The sequence below is a fragment of the Homalodisca vitripennis genome, chromosome 2, assembly GCF_021130785.1.
Source record: "Homalodisca vitripennis isolate AUS2020 chromosome 2, UT_GWSS_2.1, whole genome shotgun sequence".
Taxonomy (NCBI): domain Eukaryota; kingdom Metazoa; phylum Arthropoda; class Insecta; order Hemiptera; family Cicadellidae; genus Homalodisca; species Homalodisca vitripennis.
The window spans coordinates 171590948-171615465 of NC_060208.1; the positions used below are offsets into that span (position 1 = coordinate 171590948).

The 24518-nt window shown below is 32.5% G+C and overlaps 1 protein-coding gene across 2 annotated transcripts in view; it reads right to left on the reverse strand.

Moving 5' to 3' along the window:
* Positions 1–2250: 2250 nt before the first annotated feature.
* Positions 2251–24518, reverse strand: part of LOC124355033 (peroxisomal multifunctional enzyme type 2) — a 44242-nt gene continuing 21974 nt past the window's right edge. For both annotated transcript variants that reach the window (XM_046805937.1, XM_046805938.1), the window contains exons 11-18: positions 23650–23813; positions 22598–22721; positions 19862–20034; positions 19027–19203; positions 18695–18812; positions 17051–17242; positions 14256–14356; positions 2251–3018 (exon numbers count right to left, since the gene is read on the reverse strand). In XM_046805937.1, the coding sequence (XP_046661893.1) occupies positions 2902–3018; positions 14256–14356; positions 17051–17242; positions 18695–18812; positions 19027–19203; positions 19862–20034; positions 22598–22721; positions 23650–23813 (1166 nt within the window). In that variant the 3' untranslated portion in view covers positions 2251–2901. The remainder of the gene's footprint in view (positions 3019–14255; positions 14357–17050; positions 17243–18694; positions 18813–19026; positions 19204–19861; positions 20035–22597; positions 22722–23649; positions 23814–24518) is intronic.

Sequence of the window (24518 nt, forward strand, 5' to 3'; positions counted from 1 at the left end):
CCTGCTGAAGCGATCTTAGCACTTAACCTTTATTACACAAAATTTTGCTAAAATAATCCAAGCAGGTCTTCTTTATTTCCCTTCTAAGCTTAACAATTTTTTGTTCTCTTTGGACAAGAAGCTTATAAATTGCACTTAGTCCTGTAAGAAACTTTGTGCTGCTTCCGGAGTGACAGGATGGGTAGGGTTAGGGAGTAGGGGCTGCCTCCTATCGAGATCCATGAGGAAGAATTAGGGCACTACATCTCAAAGTCATGTCTCCCCGGAAGAAGGGGAGGCCAGCTCTGAACCAGCCACTCCAGTTAAAGTAGGCAGGGGGGTAGCACACCCTTGTTGAGGTTAGGGAACAAACCCCACCACCTCCAACAGTCATCTCCCACAGTAGAACAGACCTATTGAATTGCCCATGAATCCCAGAATCTCGACATTTGCGGTTAGTGATGTCCCGATCCTGGACATCCAAAGGGTTGCCCAGATTAAAGTGACACATTGGATTTTGCTGTGCCCAGTGGTGGGTTCAACTGGAAGGTATAAACCAGCCAGAAGTGATTCCTGCTGGGTACTAAGCTTAACTTATTTATTGCTTGGATCTAATTGATAAAGAAATCCAATCATCCTTCTAGTGCAAACCTAGCCAATTACTGACAGATTATAGTTAGATGTGGAATGGTTCACACATAGAGTGGGGGGTTTTTGAGGTAAGTGTGGGTTGGGCAGTACGGGCTGCAGCCGTAAGATTATTAGCATTATTACACACATCGAGCTGATGCACAAGGCTTTTATTGTGCATTATTGTGTCTCAGTTGATTGACATTGCCCATTAACAAAATATTGCTAAGAATAAATTATTTCAGAGTTGTGTATACCAGACCTACTGTAATCATCCACTAAAGGAGTAATCTCAGTTATACAGTCGATGTCGTTGGTGATTCAATGTTCAAAACTGCCAGGGCAATCAGCATCGCTTCCCTTCGCTGTCATTGACACTGCCCTCACTTCCATTGCCTTCTCCCTAACTAATAACAAATCTCTCCATAACATCATCAGTGATTCTTTCATGCATAAATAATCTTCTTCCACCTTTTTCACATGTTCAAATTAGGTTTTTCAGTTGAGTAATGGAATCAAACTTTTCTTTGGGTATTTCCGTATCACTTTTTGTTGAAAATTTCATATTTGTTACTTTATATATTCTTTCATTGTGGCCGATATAAATTCTATTAAGTTGAGGTTAGGATGGTATGGGGTTAGTATTAGTACATTGTGGCTGCTACTTGAAATACATATGATGTTTCATAATTTTTAAAGATGGATTGTTAATTTAAAAGGTTGCACATTTTAGATTTTAACACAACTGAACTAATATTGTTCTCATCTAACCATTTGATTATATATTTTTTTAAACTTAACGATGTTGGTTCCGGATTATGGTAGGGTGCATTGTTAATAACTAAAACACAAATCTTTCTTCTACCCATTTCTTATAGTTCTTAAAATTTGTATCTTTGTGAAAATCACCTGTTTTCCTTCCAGATTCAAACATAAGCCCCTTAGGGATAAGCCCATGTTCACCAGCAGCATGGAGAACAATCACTCGTTTATCTTTACTTACTGGGTTCTTTAAACCACTAGTTTCGCTTTCTGTTAATGTTTTAGAGACCGCATAAGAGCTGTGAAAGTTCATCCATATACAATGTTATGACCTGCTGCATGAAACTCTTGAATTTTCCTTATATACTTCAATCTCATATTGCAAATATCTGATTTTTCTATTAGACGTTTCCTATTATTTTCTACCCTCCTCCACTTGGAACCAAGTTGCAAAATAATTGTTTGAACATTATATGAAGATTTGAACAATTATAAGTAAATGTTTCACTAAGGCTCTGTGCTGTAAGGCATCTGCCTCAGTCTATGTGTTAAAAGCCTAAGACTTTAAAATGAACAAAAAGAATTTCCCAATCTAATATCAATTGTACTATCAAGTTAAAAGCTGTTTATCTTTGTACTGAGAATAACAAAAATAATTTTATAATTAACATAGTGACTAATTCTGATGAAAGTATTGCTACTTTTCAGTAGGAAGATTTTATAAACTAAACAAAATTAATTTTGTTTGTGTCTTTCTTTCAGACCACCTTGTCATGATTTCACTATAAATCAAATTTATTTACGCTTTCACTCAATAGAAAATAAAATAATGTAGCTATACCATAATTATAGGGACGTATGGAAGTTAACTGAAGAAAATGCTAACAATATAAAATGTATTTTCATATAAAACATCAAATACAACAAATGCAGACTAGGCTAGTAATACAAAATGAACCTTTAGTTACAAAATATAAATGTAATGCTTTACAAATTTTAATTATTCTAACATGAGGAAAAACATATTTCTAGTAAAACCTTATCATTACCAATTGGTTACTATTAATAAAAATATTGTATGATCATCTTAGTCATTCCCAATTTATATAACTACGTATATATATATAACATGGAAACCTTAGTTAAACACATGGAATTAACTGTATGAGATATGAGTGCTAAATCTACATTTAATAATTTTTCAGTCTTATATTAACAAAGATGAATCTGAGTAAATGAGTTGAAGACATACAAATTAATATACACTAAAACCATAAAATCTTAAAATTTTATTTAGACTGTCTAAAAAACCAAATTTGAATGAGCCATTATGTATTAAAAATAGAAGACAATTTTAATATGCTTTGCTTCATATGAAATTATAAAAAGTACTGTAACTTTAACACTGATACTTCTATGAATACAAATAGCACAATATTTTAACTAACCTACCCTGAGGAATAAGTGAAACAAGGCTCAACAGTGGAAATGAAATGTCATGACCAACACCACTTTCTATAAACATAACATTTAAAGTTTGGCTTCTGCTGATATTAGAGATTTTAACTTTAGTGTCAGCATGATTTTCCCTTTAATCTTCAGCTTTCCTTTCATGAATGCAGATCTTGGATCAAGTTTACCTACAGCCTGCAAAACATTGAAATACATTAATCAATCGATTATTTTATTGTCGTTGATATGACTTAATTAAATGCTTATAATTAATACCTTAGCTATAAACATATACCCATAAATAACGGCTTAGTAAATTTTGTTGAAGATGTAAAATCTTAACACAAAACATTGTTAAATACCAAACATAACCAATGTAGAATTAATATGCTAAACCATGTGTAGTAACAGGCTTCACTCGGGTTGCATACCAAATTTCAAATCTATAGCTCATTTCAATCTCGAGATGTTCTGTGGACAGATAGAAATACAGACACTCATACAAAAAGAATTGACATAAAAATGATGCATCATAAAACCTATATTATACAAATGAAGTTTCATGCAAAATTTAAAGTCTACATATGAACTCTTTCTAAATATAACATAGCTGCATGACACATTCCGATTTTTGTTCATTAAATTGAGTTTCATACCAGTGTTTTAAATAATAAAGTTATACACGACATGTCAATATCAAATTATGTTGACGTGTTGGAGTAGTAATGCTACTAGCTTGCTTTCCATTAGATTATTATTTAATTTCATTAGCCCATTACATTACAAGGCTGTAAATAGTAAATACCGACCATAGTTAGTTGTTCTCAACTCTGTAATGTGGTTACAAGCTTAGTTTTTAAATTTCAACACAAATAGATATACACTTTTAATAGCCGCCAGTTATCCAAAATAAGCTTGATCCCATCAATTTCTGATAATTGCGTCCCTAGTGTAGTACTGTACGTCACTGCCATAGCAGGCTTCTGTGTGAGACAGTACCTTTTCAGTTGGTTGTTATTCATTTCAGGACCATTTGTAATTTTAAATGTTATCACATATTTGTCTTATGTCACTATTTCATCAAAATCAAGCATTTTGTGGGCTGATACATTCTTTCTTCTCATCTTAGGCTCTACTACCTGTGGGTTACCTGTCCTATTGGCTAGGTCCCACATATATTTGATTTACAAGTGGATTTTCTGGTAAATCAAAACTATTGTAATACTTAAAAGTTAATATTTTAAAATGTTTATTTATTTTTTATACATATAAATATTAAAAAATAAAAATGTTCAATATTTTGTTTTTTTCATATGATTGGGAACTACATTTAATAGAAAGTAAAACTAAAAAAGAATTCTCTTATAAAGAAAGAAAAAAATAATCTTAAAAAATACCCTAGTTATGTGTTTTTTTTTAAACAGTTACATTTTCTCCAAAAATGGTTTGGGATTTTTAGCACATCACTTTATATAATGGCTGGGGTTGAAAAGGTTAAGGTCATGTGAAAATATGTGTACAAGAAACAAATAATACTTTGTACGTGTTTAGAAATAATTATAAAACTAATAAATTCTCAATTTGCATTGAATGTTTTTCAAAACAACATGTCTTGTGACCAAATTTATAAAATTTTGTTTACCTCCAAAAAAAATACATGTAAATATTTAGAAAAAGTAAAAATATCTGTAAGGGAAAAAGGGAGAGCATTATACGAGGTTCCTTGCTTTTAAGTCTGTAAGTAATGTGAGCACACCAAAGCCAGAACTTTCTAAACTTTTTACAACAAAATTATGAAATGAATTTTTCTTATTCAAAAGAAGATCCTAAAGTATGTCACTTCTCCCCTCATCACAACCATTGCCATTCTGTTTAATGTTTGACATGTCATGTCACCATGGCACAGGATGTTTTACTCGTAATAATGTTTGACATTAATGAGTTTTCCTCAATCTACACTCACCTTCATGCTGTGTACAACTTGTATTGTATACCTGTACTGAGTCAGGGCCTAGTAACAAGGGCTGCACCATTTTGCCTGCCGGCGTGACCCCCTGGTCACGTGACCGCATACGTCACGAACCTGACGTCTGCCGCGTCAACCCGCTTGCCACTATGGGAGCGTTATGGTTTACACGCTATTACACATCAGTAGAATAATATAATTAAGGACATCCTTATATATTCTTAAACTGTGTGATCTGCTGAAACTAGCAGTATAAGTATATTTCAGTTTATATCGATTTGAAAATTGTACAACCACAAAAAGGCGTGTTTGAACTCCGAAATGCAGTACATTGAAAGTTTATAAGCCTTATTTTTTTGGTTAAAAACAAACTTTTAGCGGCAAAGTTATAGTACATTAGTTTATCTATAAGTTTCATTGGAAGAATTGGAATAAAATATTATTAATATTCCCTTAGGCTTTTCTATACAAATGAATAATAGAATAATTTTAGAAAGAAATAATATCCGTCGAATCTACTATTTTTCAATTTGCACACATCTTATTGGTTAATAACTATTTAAATAATTTCATGGATATGTTTGAAAATATTTTGTGACTTAACTTAGGCAATGTAAATGTCTAGTAGAACCAATGACGAAAAGATTGCAAGTCCAAATAAAATTAGTTTGTTCATTTTACAGCATTATTTGTTTACCGTTTTGTTTAAGACGTCAATACCTAAAACTACAATTAGCATGTTAATAGATTGATACCACTTAATAGTTACAGCACTCATTTATCTAGTTCAACACTGTTCTTCAGTCTTTTTTTATTAAATCCACTTCTTAGCTTTTTTAAGCTGTTTCCTCTTGCATTCTAAGTTACCATTAAGGTTTTAGAATGCATTTTCCTTTTTTTCGCAATGGATTTATACAATATATCATGCTCTCTTCTCAGATTAGTTATTTTTTGTTCTAAAACATCAATGGAAGATTTCAGATTGTTGTTTTCTTCTAACAGATTCTCGCATTTTTCGCAAACAGAACTCGGTTGTACGAGGTTACTTTCGTATAATCGGTCTGTATTTAGCGGCTCAATTCGAGGTTTTTTTGGACTTAAACTGTCTAATCGTTTAATTGCGTTTTTACGAACATGTCGTTTTTCTATCCGTTCATTGCGTACATCGTCATCGTCATTACTGATAGTGGGAAGTTTTATTGACGGAACAACAAAGGGCTTTAATAACAATTTCTGAGACCTAATAAGCGATTTTCATGTCATCAATGTAGTCAGATGGTGCAAAATGATCACTACACACATAGGCATACTTACAATTTACCGCGTCTCTTCTTTTACACTTTGATAACCAAACTTTACAAGTCTCACTGTCTTTCGGAAACTTGTAGTACACTACTCGCTGTTCACTTCCTTTAGTCTTTTTAGAGTTATTTGGACAAGTAGCCACAGCACAACTCATTTTGACACTGCATAAATAGACTAAATCCACATCAAATCACTGAGGATCAACCTAAATTAAATCACTTCGGCATGTGCAGCAGCGTGTAAACGACAGTGCGCCAATGTACCACATGTTCAACGCCAATACGGCCAGTCCCTGCAAGTTGCAACGCGGTGCAGGCGCGGTGGCGGTATCTGGCCTGATCAGGACTGCGACGTCACGGCACCCCCCTCCCACCACTCCGCCTGCCGTGGCGGCACCGCGCTGAGATCAAAGAAATGGCTCAGCCCTTGTTACTAGGCCCTGGTACTGAGTAGCGATGTGGTTTGTTCTTCTCATGTATATGACTTCAGTGATGAGTCAGAGTTCAAAGCGGAGCAGACGTTTATCAGTGCGGAGCTTATGCTTTATCAGCGGAGCTGTGCTATAATAGTGGCGGTGCGTGCTTTTTGCCTGTATATAAGTGATTAATAGTTTTGATTTTAATTTTTAATTAATTTTAGTAATGGCTAATTGCAAAATATGTTTAGTAATAATTAAGAAAAATCAGTTTAAAGTGCAGTGCATTGATTGTTCTCAAGAGTATCACGGCAAATGTGTAAATATAGGACAACCGGATGTGGACTACCTGACCGAGCAAGGTACGGGATGGATAGGTGTGATCCCTGCAACAAGACGAGAAGAAAGAGCATGAGGTTGGAGTACGTAGCAGAGGGTTTGACCTTGGAGACCATCATGAACACCCTGAAAGAGATGCGTGAAGAGCAGAAAACCAAACACGGCTCCCGATTTCAATAGATCTTATGAAATGTTATACAGCAAGGTGGAAGAAAATACTGTAACGTTACGAGATGGCATGGGAGAAAAATTGAAGGACTACCTAAGAGAAATTGAACAGCTTAAAAGCGAAAATGTAGCTCTGAAAAAAACATGTTGTTGTGCTTGAGACAAGAATTGAAGGACTTGGGAAAATTATTCTAGAAGGAACTGTGTGGAAATTCAGGGAATACCGGAAAGAAAAAGAAGAACAAGTTTCAGAGCGCTTGTTAAGAAGGTAGGAAAAGCCCCTGGACGTAAACATCACCGACAGCATGATTGACGCCTGTCATCGTATCGGCAAGAAAACCTCGGAGAGAAACCAGGCTAGAGGGATTGTTGTGAAATTCGTGCGGACGGACATGATAAGGAGGAACTGATGAAGAAGAGGCGAGGGAAAAGAAAAGGGACTTTTCCACGCGACACCTAGGCCCTGACCATGGACATCCCTGTCTACCTGAATGAATCCCTGTCACCAGCGCGGAGGAGGCTGCTCGCCCAGGGCACGGCAGCTGAGGAAGGAACGGGGATACAAAGTACATCTGGCTGCGGAACGGCAACATCTTGCTGAGGAAGGAAGAAAAAGCACCAGTTAGTAGAGATAAGAACCCAGGCTGACCTCAATGGGTTGTAGCTTAAATAATGTAAGTAAAATGAAACATATTTTGCTGTATTGTTCAATTTGAATAATCAATCGATTTAATCTAATGTAATGTCGATCTATTCTAATTTAATGTAGATTTAATCTAATTAAATGTCGATCTCTAATCTAATTTAATGTCGATGTACATCTAATTTAATTTCAATTTAATCTAATTTGGTATCGATTTTATTCTGAATTAATGTCGAATTTTGACAAATCCAACGTTACTTTAAATATTGTACAGCAAAAATGATCCGAAGTATGAGATCAAATTTTGACGCTTTTCTAGCCGAAATTACAACCTGGGATAGGTACCCGGATATTATAATCTTTACTGAAATATGGATTAACTCTTATGAGACAAATTATTATAACATCCCTTATTATGATTTGATAATAAATGCCAATGATAATAGTCGTTCTGGTGGAGTAGCTATTTACGTAAAAAAGTGATATTTATGTATTAGAACAGGGAATACCAAAATTATTATCAGCTGACATGATCAAAATTAGTTTTATGTATTTAGGTAGGGAATTTCATATTTTGGCAATCTATAGATTGCTGCAATTTACAGCGCATTACTTTTTGGATGAGTTACGTATGTATTTAGGTGAAAAATTTAATTTGACAAACACTTTAAGAATTTAATATTTTTTGGGAGGATATTAATTTGGATTTGCTTTCTTCAGAGAGTAAACGATATAGACAATTATAAAATACTAATGGCCAGTTTTGGCTTTGAATCATTGATAAATGAGCCGACCCGGGTAACCAATATATCACAGACTTGTATTGATCATGTGTTTATTAGATTAGTAAGCAAACGTGTGAGATTGAGTTTGAAGCACAGGTTTTGCAGACTCAGGTAACGGACCATTACATGACGGTACTGCGGCTGGGGTGTGCTGGTGCGGAGGGGAGGGGTGGTAGGCCAGGCCGGTCTAAACAGCTGACTGCCGCCTCGGTCCTCCCCCGCCCGCGCCCCGCGTCATGCGGGCGTAGGGTCTGTTATGATAAACTGATAAGTATATACTTCGTACTGTTGGGACTGGTCAATAGTTAGATCACAGACTGATGCATCTTATGCATATGATCTGTTTGTGAAACACAGCTTAACACTTGTATATTTGCTTGTACGGTGGAATCTGAATGCAAATACAGCTTTAATAAAAGACATTTAAAAACCATGGATCTCAACTAATATATGCAGAGAAGGATTGAGAAAAGAAAATCATTTATATAATAAAATAAAATATAGACCTTTAGAGGATAAATTTAGGAAAATATTATTTAAATTATAGAAACAAGCTAAGGGAAAGATATAAGACTTGCAAAGCTGTCGTATTATGCAAATGAGTTTGAAAAAAAATGTAGGGTAATGCTAAGGCCATATGGAACACTATAAACAGAATAACATGTCAGAGTAAATCTGAGTAATAAGATATCTTTTAAATATTAATGGACAAATTTATGATTAATTGTAAGGGATATAGCTGAAGAGTTTAATAGGTATTTTCTTGGCGTTGTTCAAGAAGTTGTGGGGAAGCTATACCGCTAAGTGAAAATTTTGACAAAATATGACCTATTCCCAATAGTTTTTTTTTTTCCGGCAAATTATCAAGTGAACTCGTTTTTTATGGAGCCAGTTTTAAGTTCAGATGTAGAGAGGGGTTATTAAAACCTTAAAAAACGGTAAATCACCAGGATTAGATGGTGTACATTCTAACATGATGAAAATAATATATCCAGCAATATTGGACATTTTAAACTTTCATTGTGAATTTAAGTTTCGAAACAGGGGTATTCCCCCAAAAGTTGAAAACACGCAGATTGTCATACCTATTTACAAAGCGGGTCCGTCTAATGTATGCTCTAATTTAGACCCATATCTTTAGTTTCAATCTTTTCTAAGGTTTTTGAAAAGATTATGAAAAGAAAAAGATGTTGCTTTTCTTAAATAAAAATAATTTTTTTTCAAAGAATCAGTACGGGTTTTAGGGCAGGACTAAGTACTGAGTTAGCCTTGTGCAGCTTTATGGAGAAGATTAATGCGGGGATAAACGATGGGAAATTTGTAACTGGACTGTTTATTGATATTAAGAAGGCATTTGACACCCGTAGATCATGAGATTTTGCTAGAAAAATTGGGTAACTGTGGATTTAGAGGTACAGCTCAAAAGTGGTTTAATAGTTATTTAAGCAAACGACAGCAATGTGTCAAAGTGGAAAATAGTTTTAGCGAAAGTGGGGAAGTTATTTGTGGAGTGCCACAAGGTTCTGTATTAGGTGCAATCTTGTTTATAATTTTTATTAAATGATTTGTTGTAATGGAAAATTCAAGGGAGAATTAACAGCTTTTGCAGATGATACTGCTCTCTGCTATAAGGTGAAGACAAGGGAACTTATAACTTCCAATATGAGAATGGATTTAAATGCTCTTAACTGGTGGTTTAGAAAGAATAAATTGGTTCTTGAGTACTGAAAATGACTACGTATATTAATTTTTCTTTGAGACAAAATTTTAATGTACAAAATGACTTAGTTTATAAAATGTCAAGTCTGTTTAGAAAGTGGGAATTGTATGTGTGATAATTGTGCTAAAGTTCAAAAAGGTACCAGTACAAAATATTTTAGGAGTTTTTATTGGACCAAGATTTAAATTGGAAGTTAAATCTTACAAAATTGAAAAATAAAAATTCTACAAAGTATACGTCTGTTCTAATTTTGTCCGCGACATGTGTCCCCAGAGTATTCTAAGAACTCTTTACTTTGCTCTAGTAAATAGTAGATTAGAGTATGGTATTACCATGTTGGGGAGGAACCTACATTACAAATTTGAAAACCACTTGTTACTATTTGCAGAAAGTGTATTGTAAGAATTATTCTGAGAAAAGTAGACTTGTTTCGTCTTTTCCATGTTTTATCCAGCTAAGAATATTTACCATTGAGATACATTTCTCTTTTCATATTTAAAACCTTGAAATTCGTATTTAATAATAAAAAATTTAAAAATAATGAAATTTTGCAGTATACAATGATATTAGAAGTAATTTTGAGGTTCTTACAATTTTTTATAGTCCTAAAACGAGCTTTGGAACCAGTTCTTCCAGACAAGTAAATAACAAGTGGTATACCACTGACCTTGCAAAAATGAAGGAAAAGTTATTGTTTTTAGGTAAACTGAGAACACATAACTCTGTAGCACAGTTGACAGTGTTGAAAAAGCAATATAAAATATGCAATTAGTGAAGCCAAGCTTAAGTACAATGTAAATACAATTGAAAAAAGTAATAATAAATGCAAGGGCCCGCATGGAAAATAATAAATAATAATAGTAATAGCTCCAGACATCACCAAAATTAAATTTACCACCAGATACTTTTAATGATTATTTTTATCAATTGTGTTAAGGAAGTTAAACAAAGCATAAGTAAACCAAGCATAAAGTGTTAATGAATTAGTAAATAAGGTTAATATTGATCATAGACATTTTGAATGGAAATTAATTTCAGCGGATGATGTTATACATGCAACAAAAAGGCTTAACAATACAGATAGTAAAGATATATACAACATCTCTAATAATTTATTAAAAAATATAATACACACTAATTGCTGAACCTCTGTCGTTTAGTTTCAAACCAGTGTTTAATGGAAGGTGTCTTTCCAAACAAATTAAAAAAATCAAAAAATATGTCCGATTTTTTAAAAAAGTGGGTGGAGCGGGATGAACCCAGAGTTATCGTCCAGTATCATTAATCCCTATATTAGCCAAGCTGTTTGAACTGATAGTATATGATCAGGTTAGCTTCTTCTTTGAAAATAATAACTAGCCTACAATTTTCTCAGTTTGGATTTAGAAAGGGGAAGATCGACAATTGATGCTGTAGACAGGCTGGTAAGAGAAATTCTTTTGACATTTGAAAATAAAGCCTTTGCTCAGGTTACTTTTTGTGACTTGAGTAAGGCTTTTGATTGTGTAAATCATGATGACCTTTTATTGAAGTTGAAATATTATGGTATTTCTGTTACACCTCTAAAATTTTTTGAATCTTATCTTATGAACCGTTTGCAGTCACAGTTTCAGTTAATGGTGAAACATCCAAGGATGTTTTTGTTGAATGGGGGAGTACCTCAAGGATCTGTGTTGGGACCACTCTTATTTTTAATTAGCATTAATGATTTGCCAAACTCATTAAACACAAAATCATTTTTATATGCTGATGATACTACATTCCTAAATACTGCCAATAATGTGAATGAACTTAATTTACTATCATCAAGCCACTATAACAGATGCTGCTTCTTGGTTCAGAACAAATGGATTTTTGCTCAATGAAAATAAAACTCAAAAGATGTTATTTACGTTAAGAACTATGGACAGTAATAATATTGACAAGGATAGGGTTTCCAGGACTAAATTTTTAGGAATCTACATTGATAATAAGTTAAGTTGGCAGGCTCATATAGATTATATATCCTCAAAAATTATCAAGAGTTATATATCTTTTTAAAACAATTAACAAGTTGTGTACCAAGTCACTATCTGAAAACAGCTTATTATGCTTATTTTCAATCAGTTTTTCGATTATGGTTTAATTTTATTTGGCAACTGTTCTAGGATCGATGAAATTTTAATTCTTCAAAAAAAAAAGCAATAAGAGTAATAACAAAATCAGATACAAAAGCTCACTGTAGACCTTTGTTCACTAAATTTTGAAGTGCAAACAATCATCAAACTTATATATATTTGATTTGATTACTTTCATTTTGAAGAATCATGACTTGTTAAAATTTTACAAAATGAAATTCATGACCACAATACTCGTAACAAGAATAAGGCAGTAATTTAAGTATCACAGACTAAGCAAATTCTTTATCTAGTCATATTGTAATTGTCTATATTAAAGTGTACAATAAGGTTATTCACCTTATAAATGAAAATTCAGTGAAGATATTTAAACACAAATTTTATAAGTGGTTACTCAACAATCCCTTTTATTCTTTAAATGAATTTTTTTTACTGTCTGTGATCAATTTTTAAACTAAGAATTTATTTTTATACTGTGCAACTGTACTTAATTATTTATTAAACAGTTTTATAATAAGTGAATTTATTTGTCTAATTTTATTAATAAATAAATTTTATGTTTGTTTATGTAGTATAACTTTTAAATTGTTTCTATTGTTATTTTGATCTCTAGTTTTCATAGAGATTAAGTTGTTAAGATTTTATTAAGTAATACATTTTAACTGTTTTTTTATTTATTATGACTTATTTGTTGTAACTTTAAATCATCCTTATATTATTTTATTTAAGTAGGTTAGTGACGTGGCAATTACTGCTCAATATAAATAACTTTGTCAATGCTTTTGTAAGCCTGAACGACAATAAAATCATATTCTTATTCTTATTCTTATTCTTATTCTTATTCAAGAAGCACTTCTAATATTTTTGTTCCGAAACCTAATTTAACTTTTTTACTAAAACATTTAACTTCTTAGCACCATGGCTATTTAATAAACTGAGTGATGATATTAAATTACAAACAAACTATAGGATTATTTGTTAAATAGTCAGGGTGTGGTTGCTAAACTCAGGAGAATCCTGAGACTTTATTGTGTATTGTGCGATGACATTACGTACATAAATAAATTGACAAAAATAGGTTTTTGTTTTTAAGGAGGCATGGGGTTTAGTGTAACAATGGTAGGGCATTCATACAGGTTCATTCAGTGTGTACCTATGTATGTATGACGGTATGTTTTATAGGTATGTATCTGATTGATAAGTGTATGTGTGCGTGGTTACGTGTGTGTAAAATATGAATGTTGAATTTAGGCATTTTGTTAAGAAGAGAAAGTATCTTTTGTTTTTTGTGTATGTTGTACTTGATTATTATAATTAGTTATATTTTTAGTAAATAAAAAAGGTATAATGCTTTGTTTTAGTTTTTTAGGCTATAAAAAAGGTTTAATTAGTTCAGTTGATAGGATTAGTCCATAAGGTTTGGCATAGAAGCACATCTTTTGTTTTTAGTTTTTGTTTGTTATATATCACAGTAGAGTTGTTAATAAATTATAAGCTAATGCTCCTGAACTCATTAATTTTTAATAGTTATAATTATTATGATGGAACCCCTTAGATGGGCTAATTAGTAGCCTTAGGGCCCTATTATTTTCCTTTGAGGTCAGCCTGGGTCTTAGAATATGTTTAATTGTACTAATTCAATTGTTTTGAGATTTAAAAATGCTAAGTATGTTTTGTAAAGTATGACTTCATGAGGAGAATAAAGATATATATTTATTTATATAAAATTGATCTTTTAAGTACAGATATTTTCTATAATTGAGTTTGGATTTTAAAGAGTTCACTGCAATGTGTTGTTTGTTGATTTGTTTATCATTCTTGTCCATGCTTAATATTATGTCAGGTATTGCCACTTCAAGAAGAGGACAGATTCCAGTACTCAAGACACAGTATTCTATTTTTGTAACATATAAAAATGGAAAATAATAAAAATTTGTGAGAATAATAAAATACGATACAAATAAAATAAATTACCATATCCATCATGTCCTTGTCATCAATAGTCAATGTTGTGTCTACTACAGTTCCTTCCTCTGGATTGCCCTTGTAGACAGTACCTTTCTTCAAGTCGAGAGCTGCAAAATATTCAAACTCTAGACATTAGAATTTTGAAATATGTTCATATTACAGATGCAGCAGTGGCATAACTAGGACTTGGATTTAGGGGGGAGGGGAATGAATCTGATTGAAGAGCACACCACAGCAGCAGTATGGAATAAATCTACGTAAATTTATACATAAATAAATTTGATAGGCCTTTTTCAAAGTGAAACATTCCACTGCTATAAAGGAAACAGGATTTTTCCGGACATTTGCCATCGTTCAGTGAAACAAGAAAACAGTAACACTACGTTTCGAGATCTGCAATCTGATCTCTTCTTCAGGTAAAGAACTAACCTAATACATAATTACAAACTAGGTTAAAATAAACAAATCTTACTAAAGCGTTGTGGCACGCCTAAGTCAGGAATCACAACCTACATGTTGTTGTCAACTTCACTAACACTAAAGACATGCACTTAATACAAAACTATACAAAACACTAATCATTAAAACTAAACCACGGAATACAGGTCACAATACGTCTTCACTCGTCTACTAACCACCTACGACTGACCAGAGGGACTAGCCAATGGCAATCGTGATGGCTGGCTAAAACAAGATGGCGGAAATACAAGGGAAGGGGAACAGGAATGGGCCCTTTCGTTATTATTGGTTCATGCGAGATGAACTTCTTAAAACCATAAAACCAAAACCAAAAAACTAAACTAAAACCAAAAAATAACCTTTAACCACTGCTGTATTTCACATAAGTTGGATTACTGTTAAACATCTTAAAAAAATTGAGCTTTTGAAAGGGTTATATTCCCCTCATTCCACATGCTTGTATTACTCTCATATACTTCTTTCTTTAAATTTAAAAATAACTGTTCAAATCTCTTAAAAATTAAATGATTCAAAAAGCTTTAGCATGTTTTAAAGAAAACCATTAGTTTAGAGATGTTTTATAACAAACAATTTAAACTAAATGTTCACTTTATAATGCCTCATTTGAAAATATCCTTTGTATGTTTTATTTGCACAATACTAATGCACAATAACTCTATATGTTGGCATGTTAATGTAACTGGAACACAATGAAACGTTCAGAACGCCAATAATCTAGAAACCTTACAATACAAAAATTGTTATAAGATATAAATTTCTTTGTACAAATGTGAACTTGGTTTAGTTACAGTTAATCTGAAATCGTATATGTAAACATATTCCCTTATAACGATTCTCTTGGATACTTCTATAACTATATGGCCACCATCTTGGAACCTTAATAGTTATAAAAAAATATGTAGGAATAAATGTTGCTTGAAATTGCATGACAAATGTAAGAAAAGTTTCAATTTTGACCAAATGCCAATCTTAATTTTGTTATTGGTTAAAACTGGCTAACAAACTTAATCAATCTATGTGACATAGGGGTAGAACTAACCAAGATAAATTCTACTACACAAGTGGAAGCACCCTTGTATTAATTGACATTGGGTGGTACTCGCAAACACATCGTCGATCACACACACACACTGTACACAGACTCTATAAACAATTCGGCAACATAATCACCCACATGTTATTAATCTTCATTCACAGTTTTACAGTTCACGTAGCAATGCTTGGAATTAATGAATCCTGATTCAAGGAGCTATATCAAATTATTTATTGATTTCATAAGTTCTTAAGAGACAGAAACATTATTTTTGAGATTTTCCCGGTTCTACAGGGAGATTTCTGGTTTTTTCCCAAGTGCATGAAATTCCCGGTTTTCCCAGTCAGGTGGCCACTCTGTGTAATATACCTACTACTAAGTGATTTTTAAATCAATGCCTGTCCTCTTCATATAATGGTATCTCACTTGATTTTTATTGATTTTCTAAAGCGAGGTTTAACAATAAACTCTGAGCGGTACTGCCAAACATTGCAAAATCTTAGAAGAACTGTCCAAAACAAACTCAAAAGAAAATTGTCATCCAAAATGTTGCTATTACAAAATGACAGTTTCTGACCTCACATAGCACACCATACGCAAGAACTATTAAACTCGTTCAACTGGGAAGTTTTTTATCATCCTTCCTACAGTCCTAATTTTGCTCCAAGTGATTTTCACTTGTTCCCGAAAATAAAAACCTGGCTAACAACACAGTGTTTTGAGAACAATGAGGGGCTCCACGTACATGTTACTGAGTCGGTAAGATCACAGGTGGCAGAATTATATGACACAAGAGTTTCAAAGCTTATCCACTGCTGTAATAAGTGCCTGAATTTAAATGGCGATTATGTAGAAAAGTAGTATTTTAGTTCCTCTTTCACCTGTATGTAATACATTTTTTCTTGTACTTGATTTTTTTGTCATTTCAAAACGTTCCTTACTTTCTGAATAGCCCTTGTATATTAAATTTTTATTTAGCAAATGCCAAACAAAAGTTCACAATACCTTGCAAATCACATCAAATATTAGTTTTATCAAGCTGTAATGGCAGTATATATTGTATTTTTATAAAGCTAAAACATATGTCAGACCTCATGAAAAACTTCTAAATTAAATCTCTGGAAGATTAAAAAAAATATATATATATATAATTTATTACATTATTATATAACAATTTTAGCAGATATACTAAATAAGAATCAAAATAATTAACATAATGTATATGGGACAAAATTACTGCATGTTTAACGACTTCAGAACTTATTGACCAAACACTTATGCAACTTACTCCAAAGGCCTTCAACTTTTCCATTGTTGGTGATGTTCCACAAGAAAACACCATTAACAGCTTTAGCCTTTTCCACATCTGCGTCAATACGCTCTTTCATGGCAGAGAAGACCTGTTCACTCATGAGCCCACTGGCTGAAACCGGATGAGGGACAACAACCTTGCACATCTGAGCCAAGTCCATGTAAGCACCTGTTAAATAATCAAAATTTTCACAGTTGAGTGCTATGGTGAAACCTTAAATCTAGATGGTTTTTAATCACAAATCCAAAGATAATTAAAATGTATGTTAGAGAAATACTGAAGAAGCTTCTGATGGAATCAAGATCAATTGTGTTTAATAAATAATCCAAAAACATTTAATATTTTTTAGTAAACTAAAAAACTGAAAGTAACTACTAAACAGATTGTGCTTCAAACCTATAAAAATATGTGTTTATGCAAATGGAGAATGGATACTAGTATTTTAAGTTTTGGGTATTTTACCTATAGGAGCATACGTTAAGTTACATATAAAATTAAAGATCTTTATTAATTCAATACAGTGACATAACCAAACCTAAAAAGGTAACCCTAATCAAAATGGCAGCTAATTAATCCATACAAGCCCAATTTCTTACTAAGTTTTGACAACACAGTGCACTAGCTTGTCAAATTGGCTGTTCCAAAAAAGGTTACAGTGGGCACAAATGAGTTATGTTTCAAAACATTATCAGTTTAATACTATATCTGTGATAGGTAAGCACAGTTTTGAAATTTAAAACATAGTTTTAAAAAATTGTGTCCAAATTTGGAGTCTATTACTTTTATAACAGTATCAATGTATTATTTATTAACCATTAAACCTAAATATCACAATAGCTTCATTGTTCAATTAATAAACACCTAGTTATGATATATAGAGAAATAACTTCACTTGTCTTCAGCTCGTGTCAACAAAAGGTGACTGCGCATAACTTGTTCTTTTCCAGTTACGTAATAACCCATTCCTTGTTCTAATCCAGCTGACGATGACAGTTGTTTTAGCGCAATTGTATGTCTTGTTTTACAATGATTAAGTGAAATTTAAGTCATCTATAAAAATTGTGTATCATACAAGTGAGGAACACAATATTTTTATGAAAGCAACATTTTTAAGTATAATGATAAGCAAAAAATAAAGGAATACTATTATTGTTGGTGAAGTAGTTTTTACAAATTTCTAGAGATTATTTTTTTACTGCCTAGGTAAATCTACATAGCGGTCTCTGAATACCTGTTACATATTGTTTCATTGTTTTAACAACACGTTTTGTATCTCATTTGTAATGATTAAAATAATATTTAGCCATGCTGGAACTGAATTAAAATTTTGCATATATTGTAATCACATGTCGAGAAAAATTATTATAATCAAGTAATACTTAAAAAATATGTGATAGTAAAAAATAAAATATTTCTTCTAGTATAATCCGCAGAAAGAGTTTTAGATCTTATCAGTAAATTACATAGTTACATTAAAGCAAAATACTTCAGTAAAATGTATAAGATATTTAAAAATTAACATTTATTTGTTCACTAAAGTGGACAGATGTTAATGTACTAACAGTATAAAAAGCAAGCAATTTTATATAGGTTCTTGTTTTAAGATTTAAGTAATATTACCTGATATGACAACGTTGCCAGATTCAACGACCAAAGTCTCAAAGTGCACTCTGTTGCCTTCTCTCCACATGTCAACTTTTAATGTCTGACCAGGCAACACTGGCTTTACAAAGCGAGCCTGGACAAAGTAATAATAATCTCTTAGTTTAAAACTTTACTTAATGTAAATTTAGTAATAATAAATATTAGAATACATACTGTTAAATATATAACTAATAAATACATGTAATTGTTGCCTGAAAATAATTGAGGCTGAGTTATATAATAATTAAGCAAAATTATAATCAATGATCCAAAAAGTAATGTAGCTGAATGCTACTAAATCAACGCACTTTGAAAGCCTTGCAGAGTGAAGGGTTGTTTTCCCCATAGACAAATAGAACCAATCTCAAGGAGAAGCCAAGTGAACACAATCCGTGAAGGATCGGCTGTTGAAAACCTGAGATCTGAGCAAAGCTGGGGTCAATGTGAAGAGGGTTGAGGTCTCCAGATAACCGGTACAGAGCAGCCTGGACAAGCAAATAGTCATTTATGAGTACAGTAGAGCACTGATCATCTCAAAAAATTGGTTCAAAGGGTGTTAAAATAATCAATAATTTCTGAAAAAAGTATAGCTTTTGTTGGGAGTAATGGGATAGTGGGACACAAATAAAACATGTTATTTTGCCAGAAATACATACTACAATTATACTTATTAATGACACACTAGAGCATAGTATAACACTATATATAATACATAATAATAACAATAATAATCTAACATAAATAATGGAGTTTTGAATGTTTTAATTTTAAACAACTGCCAGATTGAAACGAAATGGCATACAAAGCTAGCAAACGAATATAGCTGATACATTTATAAGTTAAATTTTTCAACTTGTTTGGGGTTTTTTTTTTTGGTAAGGTATTGTTTCCACAATAATGCATCATATAGCTTATATATAACATTTTAACACATCTAACATTTGGTAAGTCTAGCACAAAACTCCTCTTCATATAGCCTATTTCAAAACTTTCAGAGTGACCCTTGTATACTATGTATAGTGAAGAGTGTAATTAATAGGAATACCACATTCATAGACTTATTAGTTTATAGTAAAGCTATGAATGCATATGACAATTTTGTTGTGACAATGAGTATGTTTTTTGTACAAAAAAAGTTCTAACCTGATTATGGTCAACTTTCTGTTTGACACTGATGTCTGGGTTTCTGCGTGGATGATCAACAGTACACACAGCTTTAGGAGAATCTCTTTTCCCACCAAAGCCTCCAGCACCCACAATAAAACCAGCTAACTGAGTATACGCCACCTTGTCTCCACTTTCATCAAATGTATCCACTGTTCACCAAACAAAATAAGAGCACAAATCAATTTTAAACAAATTTCAAACAGATTATCCTTTACTCTTAGGAAACTCATTCATATTTTTATAACACTGAATCACATAAAACTTTCTCTAACATTCTTTCACTGGTACTAAATAGAAAACTTAGGTGAATGCAGATCTAGCCAGACAAAAAGAGATAATGCTTTTGTTAAATATTTAAGTACCTCTACAAATTTTTTCTGAAATTAATCAACAAAATATAAAGAGATAGAGACAGTGAGAGAGATACCGGTATTTTAGTACAGAATAGATAGTGGTGTGTCAAATTGTGAAAGAACCAAAAATCTCTGCCTAGTAAACAAGGATATTATTTTCAATTGGTATAGTTAAAGTAAGTTAAGTTGCTTACTTAAAATAGTTTTTTTTTGGAATTTATATTCTCGGCACAGAGAAAACCAATGAGCTGATTCAGTGCTTTGGACCTATCATACAATGTAACAACCGTTTCTCATTGGTGGAACTCGTGTGGTCCATCTGTCTGTCTGCTCTCCTAAGCATACCCTGACGCCCCGCTGGCAGTATACTGACGGAGTCATTCTGAGTATGACATGCTCCGTAGCGGTTGCTCACAAATATGTCTAGTCCTTTGTTCTGTTGTTGGTAGTATGAGTACTGCCTAGAATCTCGTTTCAGTAAGAACCATGAGTAGTGTCTCAATAAACCCTTTGTTCTCTTGCTGGCTTTAGTAGTGCCGTCCTGGGTCCCGATGCCCACTGCTAACTCGTTTGTAGTAGTAGTGCCGTTCTGAACTTTGTTTCATGTGTGATATGGCAAGATGGACCCCCAAGATGGATGATGGCAAGTTGTGTCCCACCCGGATGCCAGTGAGTGTTATAGTGTCGTAAGCAACACTGTGAGAGAGGTGTCGTAAGCGGTTTGTCTGTCCATGTACCACACTTAAATGCCCAGGAGGCCCTGAATGAGCTAGAGGTGCTGCCCCCATAAGGCAGACATGAAGCAAGAACAGCGTCAGTGAGTTGGCATCACTCCTTTTAAAAACCTTTTTTATTGTTATTATTGATACCTTCCTTTCATCTGTGCATATTGCTCTGTAACTCTTTCTATATTACTCTATAATCTACAAGCCATTCAGTACAAAATGTAAACATGACTGAAGATCTGTTAACATCATGAGAATATAAAAAAATAACTACATTTCTTTCTTTTAAGGCCTTTATAAAGTGACATCATTGGCCAATAAATTTCAACCTTATTTCTGCCATGCCATTTTGACTAAATTTGGTCGCCACCATACATGGGAGAACAATGCTTAAACAATCATATTCCTGAAATATTTTGGCCTTGCTGTGAGTAGCCATTTTTCATTCAACAGATATAAAACAGAAACTACTAGTAATAAGCATATGTGTCTGTAAAAGTGAATTGAAATTATGTATCGTGATTGTTTGAAGCTTAACCAACCAATGCTCTAGCCTTGAGTTCACATTGGTATTATTGGCCTTAGGTTTAGATTTAGATCTGGAGTCTTGTTAGTTTCATTTTCAATAAGATGGTACACCAGATTTTATTTTTATCGTTTTCTTATGTACCATTTGATATCTTACTATTGCTGCTTTTTTTTAATTGTATACAGTTGTTTTTGTAACTAATATCAATTTCCTCTTCTTTAATAAATGAGTTTCTCTCTCTTCTCTCTCCCTTACTATAATCTCAATTTCTTATAACTTTTCTTCCAGTAGTTTGAATTTTTCCTCCAAAAGTTGCATGTCATGTTACTCATGTTGTTTAACTCTAGTTGAGATATTAAGGAATCTTTAAACTCAATATAAATTTTTATATTTTCTTGTAACAATTGTATTTTTTCTATTGTATTTCATCTCGGACTTTTCTTCAATTAAACTGTTACTTCAAATTTGAGGTTTTTTATTTTGCCCTTTATTTTAAGTTAGTCTAAAATTTAGAAATCTTTAAATTGTTACATCTTGTTTGTACCTTTTTTCCTCTAACACTAAGATTTCTGCTTAGGCTGCTAGAGTAAGAGATGTTTCTAAATCTCTGTCTTCTCATAAACATATATTATGCAGTTTTTCTTGTAGATTATTCATATCAAACTTTTTTACAGTATGGACATTTTGGTTTTAACATAATTTTCACTTCCATTCAGTAATTCCTCCTTTAAATATTAAAAAAATACTGTTATTTGCAAATTCCATTACAAAGCTATCTCCTGCCTTAACTCTACTAGTCTCTTCTCATGCCAACTTCAGAATTACATAGCTATACTACAAAACTATACTTAACTTTTTCCATGGTTAGATAAAATATACAGCACAACTTGACCAGACTTACCATTCAAAATGAAAATAATTTATCATTCATATTCACTCTCAAGACATATGAGCTCCTAATATCTGTTGTTGCAAAAGAAATCCCTTCTTGAAGAAACAAGTTAATACAGGTAATAAGAAGAGATTGAATGGTTTTCCAATCATCTTTCTCAAAACAATCACACTAAGTGGACTATTTTTGATTGAACAGTATAAATGGACTCACCATCATAGAGTATTACCGCACCCTTCCCCTTGTCCAGAACATCAGCAATGGAAACTCGAGAGGTAAGTGTTCCACTGGTTGGCATTGGCTTGAATAACTCCACATACTGTTCTCCATGCAGCACCTGCACATTTGTATTGAAACATTAGATTACACATAACATAGCTACAGTGAGAAGGATTGATTCAATAAGGATGAGGAGTTCGTTTTGAAATTTTTCTTCATTGATTTTTTTAGGATCTCTTCATACGGGCATGGTGACTCTTGATTCCACAAGTCAAGACTGTGACAGAGTCAGATTTCAGACGCTGCACTAAACAGAAGGTGAAGTAGAGCTAATCCCAACAATCGCATTAGATTACATTTATAAACTTTCCAGAAACATTATTTCAGGATATTGAGACAAGTGAAAAATCTGTCTTGTATAAAAAAAGGTTATTGACAACAAACATTGGAGAGACAATAGACAAATATATTTTGTACAATACGTTTTCTGGTATCACAATGTAATAAAAACTGGTACATAGTCAATAATTAAAAACTACATAACTAAACTTATTCTAAAACATTACTTTCATCCTAAAAAAAAATCACTTTTGATACATTGATCTATAAAACATAAAAAAAAAACATTGATTAAATCCAAGGCTAAAGTCATTGTACATATTTTTAAAGATATATTTTTACTATTTGTTTTCATCATAAACTATCTCCAAAGAATTCAATTACACTATAATTTTTACTTTATACATCTTTATTAAATAGAGAGGTTAGATTTGCTTCTATCCTGATGATGGCTGACTCTATGGACCACTGGTCTGCACAACAATTTTTTCTAATAGAATAAAAGGGAGAGTCAGAAAGTATAAGATTAAGAGTACTAATAAAAATAAGCTAGTCACAAAGAGATTTGAACGTGCCCTATCTTTAACTCAGATTCAGAATCCAATGCTTTTAGATTGTGAATTTACCAGTTCTTCTATTGTATTCAATTTAGTTTGAAGGTTTATTACTTTCCAATTGCTACACAAGTATAATATTACAGGACTTACCCTTGATAAATCAACTGATTTTCCAGGAATGATGTCTGATCCTAAATCTGCAGACATTACGGCTATCTGACTGGGGATGCATGCGTATGAAGGAAGAGCACTGAAATCTTCATGGTTTTCATATAAGAATTTTAAGTTTGAACTTTCTCTCACATCTGTGCCAACTGTAAAACAAATTATAACATAATTTTAGGTGCTGCATTTACAAGATTAAGAAAATATATTGAAAATAACCATTTTCTTTGAATAATACTAAATATACATAGCAACAGTTTAAACATTATTAACCTTTTACTGCCAGTAGACATGAAGCATGCCTGTACTATTAGCTGAAAGAAATATCACCATTTTATTACTCTGTCGGCATTCTTCTTTAGCAACTAAATTATTGGGTACATTCTTATTATAGTTGTTGATGTCACTAACCACAATCATGACCTGATTTGGATTTGGCATACTCTGTGTAACCACAAAAAATAATTGTTACTTTTGATTCTTTAAAAAGTGTCTTGTCTATTCACTGTTGTTCCATATTTACACCTTAATGGCAAATATTACAAGAATCTACCTTTATACACAATTGTTTCTCACTACATTTGTGTTTTCCAGAACAAGTAAAATGAATTTAATGTCTAAGTATAACTAAGTAACAGATAAAAGTAAAATACAACTAATTGCGACTAAAACATTAAAATCTATAGTACTTTTTAATCTATATACAATAACAACTACCTAATGAGATGGCCTAATCTAATGTTACCAAATCTAGTATCTCTTAAATGTTCTTTCAGTTATTATTTAAATGAGGTACATGCACAGTTTTTTTAGGTCAAAGGAAAGGTACAATTTTATACATAATAAACTGAGCC